This window comes from Clytia hemisphaerica, unplaced genomic scaffold, assembly GCF_902728285.1.
Source record: "Clytia hemisphaerica strain Z4C2 unplaced genomic scaffold, Clytia hemisphaerica genome assembly, whole genome shotgun sequence".
Taxonomy (NCBI): Eukaryota; Metazoa; Cnidaria; class Hydrozoa; order Leptothecata; family Clytiidae; genus Clytia; species Clytia hemisphaerica.
The window spans coordinates 681,807-698,893 of NW_027103537.1; the positions used below are offsets into that span (position 1 = coordinate 681,807).

Below are 17,087 nucleotides of genomic sequence, written 5' to 3' on the forward strand. Positions count from 1 at the left end.
TTTTCCATTCTTTCCATTCTTAAATTTTCAGTTGTTTTATGTGGTTATGAGCCGAGCATATAATTTCACATATTCTCACTCTATTCTCAACTACCTTTATACTCAAATACTTTTTTTTTTGATTTGAAAAATACTTTCCTTCATATCATGTATGTTTTTTCCTGTTTGTTTCCTCTCGTATTTTTTTCCCCGTTTGTAGGATAGAACCTTAGAACTGGTGTTCAAATTCTAATTTTCTTATTTATTGGTGTTCAGATTGCCACTTCATGGACATGGACAGGCTCTTTGAGATTTTTCTCGAAAATAAAAAGAGGTTGTTCTTAGGTTAGGTAGGGGCATTAATTGAACCAAACGTAGTTATATTCAGTTAATTCCAGATGTACGGACAGAAAAACAAAAAGTTTAAAAGTCATCATAATTTTTTTGGCAATCACGGTGTGAAAGGTTGAAATTTTTCATGAATTGCACCTATTCACTGCAAATTCATGATATGTGCCATTCCAAGGTCTTCTGACATTACATCACGTACCCAATAGGTTATTCGTTGTAAGTGACGTAAAATAAGTCAATACGTCACTTTCAACCAATCAGCTGTGGAAGACAATGGTGCATATCAAGAGTTAACCAAAAATATTTTTGTGAAATTACCAAAAAGGTTTTGGTAATAAGTTTCCCTACTGCTTATACCTTTTTATAAAATTATTTCGTGTTATTTTATGTAATGGAAATTTCTAAATGAACCATAGAACGTGGTTGGAAAAATTGTTCTGTACGTTAAATAAGAATAAAACCGTCAAACAATCAAAAATGGTACTGCCAAATGCAAGCTGTGAATACTCATGTTGCTACCCGTACATTGAACCTATTTATTTAATTTTTGAGAAATTTTTCTACATAAGTGACTAATTTGTTGTTTTCTACTTGTTGTGGTTAGGGTAAAATGTAAAAATTGTACTTACACATTCTCAAGCAATTGACATTCAGACATTCAGCGACAAAATTTTTTAGCATAATCTTGGGTTGCGGGAATTAAAATATTTCATATATATAATTTTTTGACTTATATTTTTTTATAAATAACTTCAGATTGAATGAATATCTCAAACAAAATTTGGTGATTGTGTGGCAAAGGAAGTCTATATCAGTAAAAAAAAATTCCAGAATTATGCCAATTTTAGCAATTTTTTAACAAGAAATTTGGCTGTTTGAAAAAAGAAACTGTCTGACTGTTGTCGCCCTTTGCTGAAAAAACAAGATTTTGATTGGGGCATCTTTTGGGCATTTTTTATTTACAAATTTCTTCCAGTCTGTACAGAGAGTTTACACACCAGATCTGAAGTCAATCTGAAGAGTGCTCTAGGATTTATGGTAATTTTAATGCTACATAAGTTAATGTAAAATATGGTTTCGCAATAGCAGACAGTGTTCTATTTCTATTTCTATTCAATGATTCAGAGGGTACATACGTACAATTTCCTGAATGTAAAATAAAATGGTAATAAAATAAAATCTATCTAAATATAATAAAATCTAGAATTTAATAAAAAGGCAACCACTTTGGATTAAGAGGTAATTGAATATTGCAGAAAAAAGAACTTAGATTACTGAGGAATTTAATTGGTTACCAAAAAGAGCTACATGGCTGTATTGACATTGAAAACAAACTAAAAGGCTAAAAATGTGAAGGATAAAAACAATTCTGAGTAAAAACATTTTATTAACTAATATATAAAACATAAGATAAATTGAAATAAATTAGATTGCAAGGTTGAATTGAGGAGAAAAACTACAGAAGAAGTTATATGACCTCACGCATCACTGAAAGAATTTTGAAAACTTGATAAGACAAGACAAGATTAATTAACACTGAGATTTGAAGCAAACTTAAGAAAATAATCTATTTGAGGAAGGCCACTAATTTATCATTAAATATATCTAACGACTCAGCATTAACCAGACCAGCTGAAAGCATATTCCATTCTTTGATTGTGTATGGGTAGAAGGAGTAGGTATACCGTTGAATTGCACCTTGGATTGGCTGAAATCGAAGATCATTGCATCTCTGAGGTTTAATGGTATTAGGAGGCATGAGCTTGGTTCCATGGTGAAACTGGTAGAGAGATGTTAAACGCTTGACTGTACGCCTCTGCTCCAATGTTTGCAGGTCAAGGTTCTTAATCATACTAGTTGGAGAGGCTTCTCGTTGCCATTGATTAGAAATCCATCTAGCTGATTTTCGTTGTACAGACTCTATGTGTCGATTGAGTTTTAGATTTCCTACTGGGTCCCATACTATTGATGCATATTCGATTATGGGTCGTATAAAGGTTTTGTAGCATTGGAGTTTAACTTCCTTGTCACACATTCGAAGATTATAAGACAGTATAATGTTTATATAAAGAAGTTAGCAAAACAGAACTAAAACTAAAATCTTATCCTTATTTTTTTAAATTTATATAGGAAATCAGGAAAAAAAATAATTTTAATTTAGAGATTACTTCAGGGATTTGAATTAGGGTGAGAATTTGTTCTGGCATTTTTTGGTTTAATTTCTCGAAACCCTGAAAAAGCTCAGTTTTTACTCCAATCAGCCGATTAAAAGCAATTGAAAGGCCATTTGTAGAATATGTAGTACGATATGTCTGAGAAAATGAAATATTTTATCTTTTTTTAAATAATCTTTTTTTCCAGCTAGGATTTGGATAAGACTTTCAAGTAGCATTGTATGGTAGCAATAACAGCATCTTGCTGTACCATGAACGTCTACAACTTCCACCTAAGGCCAGAATATAATCATCTTTAAATATAGAATATGTATGGTGGAAAATATTGTAAACAAATTGTCTTCAATTGTAAAACTATCATGTAATGATTTTTAGTATCAGAATAAAACTCTTCTCTAGCTGCCAGAAGCACATAGTCTACCTTCAAATTGATACCATCTTCCAGACAAACAAAAATTAAAAACTTCAAAATGATTTCCTGTGGCTATAATTATACTTCTATACTACTGAACATGTCACTAAAAGTTAAAAATTAGTATTAGAATTTCTAACAAAACAAAAATAGGGAGTATTGAAAAGAAGGTAAAAAGCTGTTTTTATCAGAAGGGAAATGTGTAAAATGATACTAAATGTACAGTAAGTGTGGTGTCTTTGAGTTAAATTACTGTAGTTAAAAAGAAGAAAAATGAAGGTTGGAAGTAAAAAATATTAACAACAAACCTGTTAGTCTTTGTGTTTCTGAAGTCAAAAAGTATGTTAAACATAATATGAAGCATGGCTCTTAAAATTTAAATACTTGTTGCAAATAAATTGCAAACTAACATTCTAAATTTGAGCTACAAAATAAACCCATAAAGAAAAGAATTTCATGCAAAAAAATCCTTCAGCCAGTGTAGAAAAGTAAAAGTTGATGCTGTGCGTTTTCGAATGTTTTGAAAATGGCCGCACCGAATCGTCAATAATACGCAAAGGCAAATCCGCGGCTTTTTTCAGTTTTTTGCTTTTGCGCCAAATTGGTATCGTCTACACTGTAAACATCTCCGCCACTGCTTACTCCACCCGAATTTATCACGCCTCTCCTAAACTATTCCCTTTTTTAGTGGTCTTGTGTAGACGATAGGATCGTCTAAAGCTGACGATGATTTGCCTCTGTTATCTTTGTTATGATATAGATAAACGACTTGAGAAGAGTAGAACAACAGAGACTTTTGTCGAGGTTTTGACATTGTTAGCAAGGTATTCCCAAGTGGTATATCATCAAAATCTATTGTTTCATTTTATACTTTTAACGAGGCGGCAACGAAGCTAGCTGTGTTATCTTCAAAAAGACAAAGGAGATGGATGTCCAGTCGTTTATATGTTCATGATTCTAGAGAGTCTCAATTTACATAAGTGAAGGTAGAGAGTCTATCACCATATTTCACTAACACCCTGCCTGGAAGGACTTGGGATTCGAACACAGTCCATTGCGGTGAAAGTATGTGCTCGAAACCTTAACACTACCAATCGGCAGAATGTTAGTGAGATTCAGTGATAGCATTATCCAGATGGTGAGTCAACCGAGTTCATCGGTCTATATCTGCAATTTGAGCTATACTAAGCTCAGTCTCGATTCAATTTCAACTTTATTATTACACGTTTTTTTATAAGGAACACGTTTTTAGGGAACTCGAGGCTAGAAACGGCCAAAAAAATAAGGAATTGTTAAGGAACTGCTCAGGCTGAGAATTTGAAAACAAGTTTTAAGGAATCCATTTTTGCGAACCCAAACTTTAGCAGCTATGTAAATAAGGAACTCGATAAGGAACTTTGAGGCTGAAATTCTCTATAAAAATAAGGAACTCCAGGCTCAGAGCAAAGTTAAGGTTCCTTGTAAAAAAACGTGTATTATCAGACAGCTGCAGTCTTGAGACGGGCGTATGAGCCGTCCCTTAAGTTACAACATGACAGCATGATTTTCCGTTAAGTACGAAATAGTTAGGGATGAGTGAGTGATGAAGTGCCCTTAACGACCGTAGAAAGGTAAAGCTTAATCTTTTGATAAAAATAGATGATATCATCATATCAATTCAAAGGTTATTTACAAAAACCTCCGCATGGTGTATGACAGTCTGTTCCTCTAAAGAATCTTGCATTGAAACACGCATGCATTATTTGTCGTTCTTTTAAACCACATGTAGTTAATTCCCGTGATAAACGAAGGGCAATGAATCGCTAGGGTGGTACAGTCGGTCGGGGTTGTGGACGGTGAAATATGTCGTTTTTTTATGAAATTTGTCGTTCTTTTTGTCTATTTTTAGTAATGCAGGATTCTTTAGATAAAGCCCCTCATGAGGAAATATCTATAAGGATGGAGGTTTGAGACATGATGGATCACAATCAGTCGATTATGTCTAAAAACACATTATTGAAGTCTTTTATCGAGTGTACAAGGCTTATCAAGATTATCTCAATCAAGTCTGTCAAAAGCACGTAAACAAATTAGAAAAAGATCTAAGGACTATTTTCGCATGATCGCCCTAGCGATTATTGCTCAATCGATGAGGCGAGAAAATATTTTCATAATCATTACGTCAAAAATGAAAGTAAACGATAATCAGAGCTGTATACTAGGCATCTTTTAAAAGAACCATTGATATTTGACTGTTGATCGTCCTTTTTCTTCACGATTTTGAAGGTTAAAAAATGTTCTCAAAAAACTATTCTTAATTATACTTGCTCCATCTGTTATTGGATTTGATGAGCCCATTTCTGAAATCTGACGCAAGGTTGTTCGGGTTTTGTTGGAAATAAAGCTTCATGTTCTTATAAATGGTACTTATAAAAAGGCATGTAGTCTCCAAGTTAAAGCTTGATAATGATAACTTTCATGGATCTTTTTTTATTCAACTAAACACATTTGGGCCAGCCACAACGTTGTTTTAACGGTTATCTAACGTTATATGGACGTTGTGAACGTTAGATAAACGTTGAAACAACGCTGTGTGCCAGCTGGGTTGGGGTAATAGATACTGAAATTATTGAAATTTTCAAAAGCGAGATTTCGACAATCAAATTTAAAGTTTGCCTTGATCTTAAAAATTCACATTATTATCTTTTAATTTTTTTGGGTCACCAAGTATAAATACGTAACTTGAATGTATTCAACATTTTAAGCCAATATTCTGAAAAACTGAGACCATCAGAATACTAAATTTTGTAGATACCTTAATAGACTAGCCCTTAGGAATTCAATCATCATCACAGTGACTGAGTCGAGAAGAATTCAATGTATTGGTTGGGAAGCACGGGTACCCAGCTGGCACACAACGTTTTTTCAACGTTTATCTAACGTTCATAACGTCCATATAACGTTAGATGAACGTTGAAACAACGTCGTGTGCCAGCACGGGTATGACTTACATTTTAATCACTTTTGGATAGGGTGAAAAACCACACATTAAAAAGTGTTAAAATAATTTCCCTCTCAAACAGAATCTCATGTGTCTTTGTTTGATTTTGAGGTAATAGGAAGCTATCTCTGATAATGTCTCTTCATTTTGTAAACATACACATATTTATCTTAAAACGGTTTTCTTATTCCAATTCCATTCAAGCAAACAAAACCTTAGTATTTTCGTATAAAACATCAAAAAATACCATTGCTATGATATCTTGGGTCATTGTCAAGTGGAACTATGATACCAAATAGATTTATTAAACAGCATATAAAATATATAGAATATATAATATAAGATATGCCATGTCATTGCCAAAAGTGAGAATATTCTTGTATACCTTTCCAAAAAAAAATTTTAAAATCGAAGAAAAATCAAAAACTCTTTTCAATCAACAGCTGAGCGGAGGGGTATTTATGGGCAGTTGGTGTTATTGAAACTATTTGAAAGGATAATTTTTTGGCGTGAAGGTAGTGAAGAAAGGTCAAATGAAAATTCAAAAAGTCAAAAGCTATTGTACACTTTTTTTGAATAGCTTCTCCTTGATCAAAAGAATGAAAGAAGTAGACAGCAAAAGATTTTATGAAGTCCCTAAGCTGAAAGACTTTCTTTCTAGAAAGTGAACATAGTATTATCAAATTCTTGAATAAAATTCAAATGGCTTCGTAAATAATATATTTGTATGTACCCTTTTCGTAATACATACAGTTAGCTAATTAATCAAAACACATAGGTAAATCTTTTTGTTTTAAGCATATGATCTGTTATCTTTGGATAACGCATATATCATTTGAAGATCTTTTTTTGTTGATATCAACCCAAAAATCAAGGAATACTTTCATTATAGGGAAATAATAGTGAAAATTACTGAAAGTATCATTTATAGGATAACATCAAATGCTTAAGAATTGTACTATTTCAGTCGCTTTTCATGTACTTTGAGCTAAAAGCAGTCAGGTTAAAGATATCAAGGAAAATATAAAAGTGAACGTTTAATACATTTGATAAGTTTGTTACTTTTTAAGAATAGTTGCTATATTTTTACCTGATTTTAAGGTGAAAATTAGATGAAATCAAACATAACATTTATCTGTTAGGAAATTTGAAACTAAAAAGGATGTGCAAAGGATCTTGTTATCAAGTTTCAATGAACTCATTTCTTGAAATACTTTTTTATAAGAACGTTAAAAAATTTCAAATGGTCGATTATAAATTTCCTAAGGAAATGGCGTTCTTTAAGATCTGCAAAGCTTTAAGATGTTCTAGTTTATAATGCTCTCAGACAAAAAACACTTTTGAAAAGCTTGTATGTTCTTATTAAAACAAACTTGCACGAACAATATTTTTATCAGTCTTTGTCATTGCAAGTTAATTGATGAGTTAAACAAACACTGAAGGGAATCATATTTCAAGTAATCCATTGATAACTAACTGACATCTTTAATATAATTCAGATAACAGCAGCCAAAAATAGCATTTTGAAGACGAAAGATAACTTAAAGGCCTTTTTTTGCATTCCAGAATTATCAACACTTAACTGGATGTTGAAAGGATAAGGAATTATTGGTAGAGTAAATGAAAATCATATCCCTTTGACAACATATTGATCAGAAAAATAAAGTTTATTTTCAAAAGTAACTTTCGATATTTGAGAAAATAAAAAAACATAACAACTCATTTTCATTTAATCCTTCTTTTGGCAGTTTTATGTGCTTTATAAGGCAATTTGATATCAACAGGGTTTTCATACAAAAGAAAGGTCAAATTATTTCAACATTTTTGTTACTATGAGCATCAAGATTTTGCCTTAAAAAAATACAGGGAATATTTGATCTGACATATTTATCTGATGCTAAAGATTTCTATCATAAAAGTTTGAATTCTTGAAAAGTTTAAAAAGATTTACTGGAATTTTTTAACAACATACTTATTTAAACATTTAAATATTTTTCACCGTTAATAAAACAAAGATTTTTATAAAGATGATCAGTACTTTTTGCCTCAGAAGCAAATTCAATTATAAGCAACAATTAGTTAACTGATAACATATAACATATCAGTATGACCTCATAATTAGATCCAATTATGAAACCACAAAATTTTATAAAACCTAGGAAATTGTAAACGAAACGTTGCATTGTAATTTAATGACATAAAAAGAAATTGGTAAATCAAGCTTATCTCATTCTCTTGTTGACAGCTTGAGCTATTTATCAAAATGGGTGTTGGCTGAAAAAAAATCTCACAAGAAATGTGTATATACCAGACTATTAGACGTTTTCAAATTAATGCCATGTGTTCATGTTATTTCTTGTGTATTTGAAACATAAAATATACCTCCTCCATTTTCAAAACATAAATTTGGAAATCGCCATACATTTCCAAAACCAACAGCATAGCCAACACAGGACAAAATGAAATCTAGTTTATGACCCCATTGTTCTCTTTCATCAAGCTCCTCGTTATCCACATCCTAAAAAAGGGGAAAAAATCGATCATATAATAGATCCCTGGGCTGGGGTAACCCAGGTAAAATAAAAAATGGGTATCCTTTTTAGATTGGCCTATTCCAGATTTAAGCTAAACCCCTTGAAAAGGAGAAAATTTGGAATATCATCAAGTACCGTGAAGGGGGGTAACTTGCATCAGTAGAGGCTAACATGCATAGCCCTCAAATGAATGACCTGGCTGGTCCTTAAAATACAAAGTTAAATCAAAACAAAAATGGTAGAGTAGAGCTGCGACCGGAGCTGCGTAGTTCATTTGTTTTGAAATTTTTCTGCTTTGATTGGTCAGTCATTTGATGGCTATGCAAGTTTCCCATCACTGATGCACTCCGGGGGGGGTACTAGGTTTGCGAGGTGACGGGTATGTCTGAGCTGAAAATTGAAAATCGACCCTTTGAGAGACAAAATTTTGGTGATTTTGGGACCCTTTGAAAGACTTTTTCCTAAATTTTGGTCCATTTTTTCCAAATTTTGGTTTGATTTTCACAAAATTTTAGATTTTCGTGATTTTGGCAGTTACATCAATATGCCTTCTTACCTGTCTTTAAAAATATAGATAAAAGTAATCACGGAAAAGGACGCGAAAAAAAAAGACATAAGTGTGAGAACAGAGTAATCAAACTCATTAGAAAAAGTACCATTACAAGTCATAAAAAATCAACCTGAATAAATGCAATCGAAATTCCAGAGAACTTCATAATTCCCCAAACAACATTACATTACTATGTCAAACTCCCATCACATAAATTTTACAATTACGTCAGAGTAGACTACGCTCGCCACCGAAGAGGTTTTATTTGAAAGGGTAATTATATTTTATTGTTCGCTTCTTTTTTAAAGATTCGCCGGGTTGGAAAAGTATGAATTTCTTTGTACATATTTTTACCTACCCCAAATATTTAGGAGGCTGAGTTTTAAACGAATTGTCAAGTTGAAACGAACGATAAATGTATCAAGGTCTGTTTTATTTACCCCCTGGTGACTTAACAAAGACTTAACTCGATGTTACAATCCAATTATTGAAAGTTTGTCTCGGCCTTTTTATAATGAGCGAGACATACGTTGTCTGATTACGCAATTTTCATATTGACATTTTCGAGGCATTTTGATGTAACTGTTTGGGACCCTTTTAGAGACTAACTTTTGAATTTGTACCCCTTTGAGAGACTTTGGAGGAATGAGAAAAGGTACCCTTATGGCTCGCACATACCCTAAGTAACCCCCCCCCCCCGGACCCGACTTCACGGTATATAAGTCTCTCTCTCTTCCTTTAAAATTTCCGAAAGCTTCTTGGAAATTCAAAGCTCAAGTAATTATAACTGACTCACCTTTTTGTCCAAGTCTCTGAGAGCAATCTTTTCTTCATCCACCATAATGATAAATGTTAAAAGAGATTTTGAGGGGCTGTGTCCTTTCGCCTTGATTTCTTCTCGTCAAGTGGATTGCTACACAACTGGTTCAAAAGTTAGCGGAAATATAAAAAGCATGTTTTTAAGCGTGGTCACACTTTAAAATTTAATCGTATTTGCATGAAAGCCGCGTTAGTATGACCAGGGTATGTTATGTTTTTTAAAGCTCTATTTAGCCACCACTAGTTTCTAAGGGATATTGCTAAAGAAAAACTCTTAATTAAGAAAAATCACATCAGATTTCTATTTCATAAAGGTCAGATAATACTCAGATAAAACACAGTTATTACCAATTTTTCAAAAAATTCGAACTGTTGTAAATAGTTTTTCACTTTCTAGGCTGTGGTTTTTATTAACGTGTAGAAAAGCCTTTACATAATTCCAGGAAATCTGTAAGAAAAAGCGCGGGAAAATCGGGAGGTGTGTTGGTCCCCAAACGGAAAACGTAAGATACAAACCTCCGAAATGTGATCCTTATCTCTGATCCCGTCTTTCTCTTTTCTGACTGTCTGAGTTTCTGAGTTTCTCATTTCTGACTGAGTTTTCATACCTGTCAATCATTTGTCCATCAATTTCGACCAGTCTAATTTTCGCACCGAGTGGGATTCGAACCACCACCAAAGAAAGACCTTCAGATTCGGAAGCCAGCGCTCTATCCTTTGAGCCATCGCCGCACAGCAAAATCACGCAATTCATAACATTTTATACCAAACTGGCAAAATACGGGGGTAATGTTATTATAATATGGGTAAAAGTACCCCTTTTTTAAACCTGACTGAAATTCGAGCCGTTACTAGCAACCCTGCGGGGCCCAAGGCGCCGAGTATGCACCCGGCACAGTGACAAGCCGTTACTAGCAACCCTGACCTAAACAATCCCAAACAGCAAAACCCCCGGAAAATTTAAAATGTCGGAATGAGCAATAGCCGATCACATTTTGGAGGTTTGTCTTTTATGTTTTCCTCCCCAAACAACCGAATACAGACATTCCAGACGTCGACCTGCTGGAACGTCTAGGTACAAGTTCCAGGCAGCCAGGCTAATCTCAGTGTTACAATATAGTTAATCATTTATTGGTAAGAACATTTATTGATGTTTAGATGTTGAGATAAAGTATCACCTGACCCTCTCTCAAAAACAAACAAAACTGTATTATCCACAACCACACAACAAATACCTACCTTATTGGTATATATTTTCGCATGTTACAAATTTTCGCGGGTACTTAATTTCGCGAGTTTTTTGGTCAATTTTCGCGAAATTTAATATATACTGTTTAAATTTTTCAAAATTACAAAATCGCGAAATTAAATACACGGGAAAAAAATTTTCTTAGTATTTTGTTAGTATTTTTACATCAAAAACGTTGTGTTTCAAGCAAAATCAGTCTTTTTCTTGCTTTATATTCCCACTTTCTGAAAATACCTAGTTTAGTGAATCGCAAAATTTAATACATGCGAAAATTTTCCAGAATTCGGCAATCGCGAAATTTAATATACGCGAAAATATATACCAATAAGGTAACCTTAGCCCTAGGCTAGGCTGGGGGAAAATTTGTGAAATCCTTTCCTTTTTGAAATTTGATTATTGGAGCTAAGGATTGTTTAGCCAGGCCAGGTAGTTTGGCTATGATTCTTTTCTACCATACGGCTAGAGAGCCACTGTAGACCTAAACTACTGTAGACCTTTTTTTTGCTTTTCAATCTTAAATACACCTTTCTAAGAGACCCTTCTTGGCGCTCTGGAAATTTCCAGGGAGTTTTCCGGAGCAGCTAAAAAACACTATTTTTCTCTCCGGAAAGTTTCAGAGCTCTTCCGGTGTTTCCGTGTAGCAAGTGATTTTTAACACGTTCTAAAAAACCGTTTAAACATGGTTACAAAACAATATTGATATGATGATATGGTTCAAATTTATCACATTTTACTGTACTGTATATAATTTTCGAAAACATCACTGGTTGAAATTATTGAAAAAATTAAAAAACGTGAGGTTTCACTTCCACGAGTCTGTTTTGTTAAAAATACGTGCGTGCGCAGTTATAGTTTCACATGATCATATGACTAGCACAGTGAGCGCTATCGTAATTATATCGCAGCTATCTTGCTCCGGAACACCAGAAGTGCGTCGAATATCATGCTCTGGAATCTTCCGATGTTCCGGAGCACGTAAAAATGGCACTTTTTTCTCCGGACGTTTCCAAAGCGCTGGGAGGGTTTTACCTTTCCCGTAATTTGCAAAACAGATACATGCGCGCACATTATTTTGATGCTCACTATTGTTGGTCTCTGGAGGTAAACAAATCCATTTTTGCCTGCGTTTCCTTAGGGGAAGTTGTTTTTTTTAGCTTTTCTTAAGTTCCATCGATCAAAATCCTCTCAAATTTTAGTATGTTCGTTCTATACTATACATTATATTATTACCACCCTGGAAATTTTTTGCCAAAAATAGATCGCTATCAAAAGTTAGAAGCTGAAAACCCACCTTCCCTAACCCCTTGCAGGTAAAAACGCGTTCGTTTACCTCCAAAACAATTTTATACACAACGGTGGAGCGCACATATTTTACGGGAAGTTTGAATTACGGGAAAGGTATACATATTTTTTTTAATACAGGAGCGAAAAAACCATGGTTGGATCAAGTTGGAAATTAGGCAAAGTTTACACAAAGATTATAAACCCAACAAACAGTCAGTACCTTTAGCCAAATTAGGAACATTTTTCTTAATTTTACTAGTATTCCTAATTAGGAATCTTATTCCTAATTAGGAATATGAAGCAAATACCTAGATTTTCTCCAAAAATAGAAAAAATCGCACGTTAAAAAGTACTTCATAAGATTCTTACCATTCCATTTAGGTGGGAAAGAAAGATTGAGCTCTTGGGGCGTTAATAGTTCCACCATCCGCGAATGAAATTTTTCAATTTTTTGCACAGTTATCATATTTGGTATACCGAATCTATTGGTCATACTTGGAATATCCGAATTTAGCCCGTTTCAGAGATATTAAACTTTTAAATATTTCTTCCTAATTAGGAATTTTTTTCTTCCTAATTAGGAATAAGATTCCTAATTAGGAATACTAGTAAAATTAAGAAAAATGTTCCTAATTTGGCTAAAGGTACTGACTGACAAACAGTACAGCCTTAACTGTTCATATAAAAGTTACGAGAAACGCATATTTGAACCCAATGCTGCACGCATAAGTAGTAAAAAGCTAAATACCCGCAAGAGCAGGACAGAAATCAGTTTTTGAAGTTTGTAAAAAAAAGGCCACATAGAAGATCTTTCAAATTCAATATCTGAAAAGAGCAGTAAAAAATACAACTTTTGTATTTTTCCTTCCTTAGCAAAAGTTCCAGAAATGAAAATAAAGGGATGAAGATAATTGAATACTGATCATTGAAGGCACTATCGTAATGCTAGAATCTGATTAACAGATTAAAGTTTTTCACCTGTGCGGGAGCTTGCAGGCGTTCTGCAAGCGTTCGGCTCAATCCTCAAACCGCGCACAAAATGGAAAAACTTTAGCTAGCTGCAGCAGATCATTTCGATGGCAAGCTTTTGGAATGTTTACAAGGTTCTTGACAGAAAATCCGTAGTTTGATTGTCGATGATGACAGTGCCGTTATTAATTTTGTTAGATTAACAATTGGATGTTTGTGAGTGCACTTTATAGCTTTGATTCCCATTGAAGAATCATATTCTGGTTTTCATGTTATTAGATGTTGTTTTAGAGCTTTAGAGCTAGCCGAACAAAGTATCTTAAGGAGAAACATTATGTATACATTAAAGCAATAAAAGATCAAACTACATAATTCAAAAAGAAATACTGGCAAAACATTAAAAAACCTTTTAAAAATTTGGTGTTGTAAATATATAAAGCATTTTCTGTTTCAACACCATTAATAAATTCCATGAAGATGGAATACTTACACCACACTCTCAAAACACGCAAATTGAAAACATTATATGCTTTTTTTTATAAGGACCTAGAGGCAAACTCTCTTTTACAAGATTAAACTTTAATTTAACGCCAATTATATACGTAAGTTTTATATTAGTACCATCTTTTTGCATAGGTTTTGCATATTTTTCTATGAAATCTTACCACAGCAAATTTTGCCATTTTGTCTGCATATAATCCAAGATGGTGGATGAAAAGCAAAAAGGTCTATTAATGTGCAGGATTTCTCACCAACTTTGATTACTTTTGGCTGCAGGAGTGACAAAAACAATGGAACTCTATTTTTTAGGGATGATAACCGACCTGAGAGTCCTGAGTAGATCTGAATCATTAGAAGAACTAAATCAGCTCATAAGCTTTAAGTCAAACTTCCCACTTTTCTGTTATGAATTAGGCTTTTTCGGAACGATAGGCCAGAATGGTGAAAGTCTGCAACTACAAGCATCATACAGAGGGGACATCAATCAAACCAGGAAGTATGATATGGTCGTTGAATAGTCGTTTGGGAGAACGCAACAATTTGACTCAGTTCCACATATTAAATTACTCTAGCCTTTTGGGTCAGAAATTATCTGCTCCATATTACAAAAACAAAACCCTAATATTCGAGCTAATACTTTAAAGGTTGTGCAGCGTTATGGCATGCTGATTTTGGAGAATATTAGTGCGTCAATTTGAACAAAACCTATTTATAGGTAATATCTAATTTCCTGCTTATTTTACTTGTATCCACTGAAGTGTGGAGTAATTAGTTATGTAATAGACTCTCATGTTCGCCTAAAGGAGTATACCAACTTGAATACCAATTTCCATAAAACTGTTTCTATAAAAAAATGTATACCTTTGATTTGTCAAAAAAAAACTTTTGAAAACCCCAAATAAGGTTATGCATTGCCAAGTGAATATGGACCTGTTCCCTAAATGCTACGAAGTGTCACAATCATGAACTTTTTGGTAAAAAAATATTTATATTTTTATCTTTGAAACATCCTTGACCTTTTTCTTTCCACAGTGCCGGACGAACCACTGCTCCCAAATTATTATCCCTACAGGAGAGCGTATTCAAGCTCCAAACTATGCAACAGTCATTATGCATAAAATAATTGTTTTATGATATTTCTAAGCCTATCAAAATCAAGCTCTGGTCCTGATCACTGAGCACTCTTTGATTGAATCATTTATCACTTATTGAAATTTAGTAGCGTATTATCATAATTCAACTTTTGATTTTTCTTGTACCCTGTATGAAGCTCTGGTCCTGATCACTGAGCACTCTTTGATTGAATCATTTATCACTTATTGAAATTTAGTAGCATACTATCATAATTCAACTTTTGTTTTTTCTTGTACACTGTATAAAGCTCGAGGTCCGTGATCATCGAGCATTTTTGGATTGAATCATCTATCACTTATTGTGATTTAGTAGCTTCATTATATTTTGCTTTGATAAGTTTTGCAACTGGTCCCCACGTTTAGATTACTTGCAGATTATATTTGTATATAGTGAAAGTTTCAAGTCAAAAGCTCCTTAAGATTTTTGACAAAGTAGCCTCCAGAGACAAATTTTTTTTTAATTTTCGTGAAATATTTCTTAACAAAACCAGACAAAAATCAAAAATGTCAAATAAATACTTTTTGAAATTTACTGCCATCAAAGAGGCGTTAATAATGCATATTTCAACAACCATTGTAAATGATTTTGCAATAAAAGGGTCCAAAATCGTGAAAATATTGTCACCAAATAGTGCCATCTACAAAATTAAGTCCCCTCAAAATCTTAAAATTTCGCGGATGAGCTCAACTCCGAAATTTAATCCTGAGGAAATTATTATTTTTATTATTATATTTATTATATCACAGGGTTTTTTTTCACAATGGGGCGGTTTTTGACTGATTTTTTCTAGTTGATAGCGGGCTCCACCTGGTGTGTGGCACAACGGTTTCAGTTATGCTATAATCTAAGAGAGTTTGTATTCCAATCTGTTTGTCCTATGTACAATTGAATACAAATAAATATTTTGAACTGTTTTGAAGCATGTTACGCGCACCTTTTATTTTTGGGCCCCTAATTTTAGCAAAAATTAAAGTGTGCAATAATACCCTATTTTTTGAGGTAATTAAAGATTTATTTAGTGCACCTCAAAAAATAGGATATTCGCACACCCTTTTAATTTTCATGCATCTTGTAATTTCTGATACATTTTTTGATTGTTTTTGGTGAAAAACATGCGTAAAGAGGGGAAAAATGGTATGAAATCAGAAGTTTTACTAGCACTTTTGTACGCATTTACCCAGATTTTACATCCCAGAGGTTTAACATAATTAGAGAACTCGCTAAGATGATTTTATTGCTACACATTTAGAGTGATTACTTATTCGCAAGTGCGCAAAATCAATCCTTAATGGGGTTAAGGTACTGAAAAATGGTTCATCGGCTGGGAAGAGTATTCAAGATAATTGGGTCAGTTAACATTTCGAAAATACTAAAGTCCAATGTAGTCTGTTTTAATCGATTCTTTAATTTTATTTTTTTCAGTGATAAAAATAACACCTAAAATTAATGATTGATTGATTTGATTGGGTTTGGTGGTAGTTCGAAAAGAAGAGATGTATGTGTAAAAGAACCAAGAAAATTGATGGTTATAACGGGCTTTGAAATTCTTTAGTAAGTCAATTTTCATCCTTTGTAATATTTAACATTATTATATACCTGTAGGCAAAAACAGCCATTGAATAATTCCTGATATACCATGGCTATTATACCACGGTAGAATTTTTTTTACAAATTTTTCGTTCAAAGTTTGATTTTTTTGTCGCTCTTATCAAAGAAATTCATTAAAATAAATCGATTGTCAATTTCATGAACAAAGTCAAAAGATATCAAACAAAGTTATAAGCTGATTGACGTCTAAAAACGCTGTTTTCTGCAGTTTTTTGCTGTTTTTTGGGGTCAATCACTTATTAACTTTGTATCATAACTTTATATTGAATAAATATTTTAATGAAATTTTTTCACAGTGATGATCTCCTAAGATCAAAGAATCTCTTCAGTAAAAATGAAAGTTATAGCACTTCTCTACAAGATCTTCATTTTTTTCTTCTTCATTTTCATCTTCATTTTTAGAATTTTTTTAAAGATTTTTTTATTTCAAATTGTTCCACTCACTAATATCTTTCCAATGATACCAAATTTATAAAGATTGAAGAATTCCTTCAAAAGTTATAGGTAAAAGAAAAAAGAGTGCACACTTATCGTGAATAGACT

The 17,087-nt window shown here is 33.1% G+C and overlaps 1 protein-coding gene across 1 annotated transcript in view; it reads right to left on the reverse strand.

The window, feature by feature from the left end:
* The window catches only part of LOC136799992 (sodium- and chloride-dependent GABA transporter 1-like), a gene marked incomplete at its 5' end in the record, with an annotated part of 32,691 nt that extends 22,853 nt beyond the window's left edge, over positions 1 to 9,838 (reverse strand). Inside the window, 2 exon segments of the mRNA XM_067056617.1 lie at positions 8,279 to 8,414; positions 9,777 to 9,838. Coding sequence (XP_066912718.1) covers positions 8,279 to 8,414; positions 9,777 to 9,821 — 181 coding nt within the window.
* Positions 9,839 to 17,087: the final 7,249 nt, after the last annotated feature.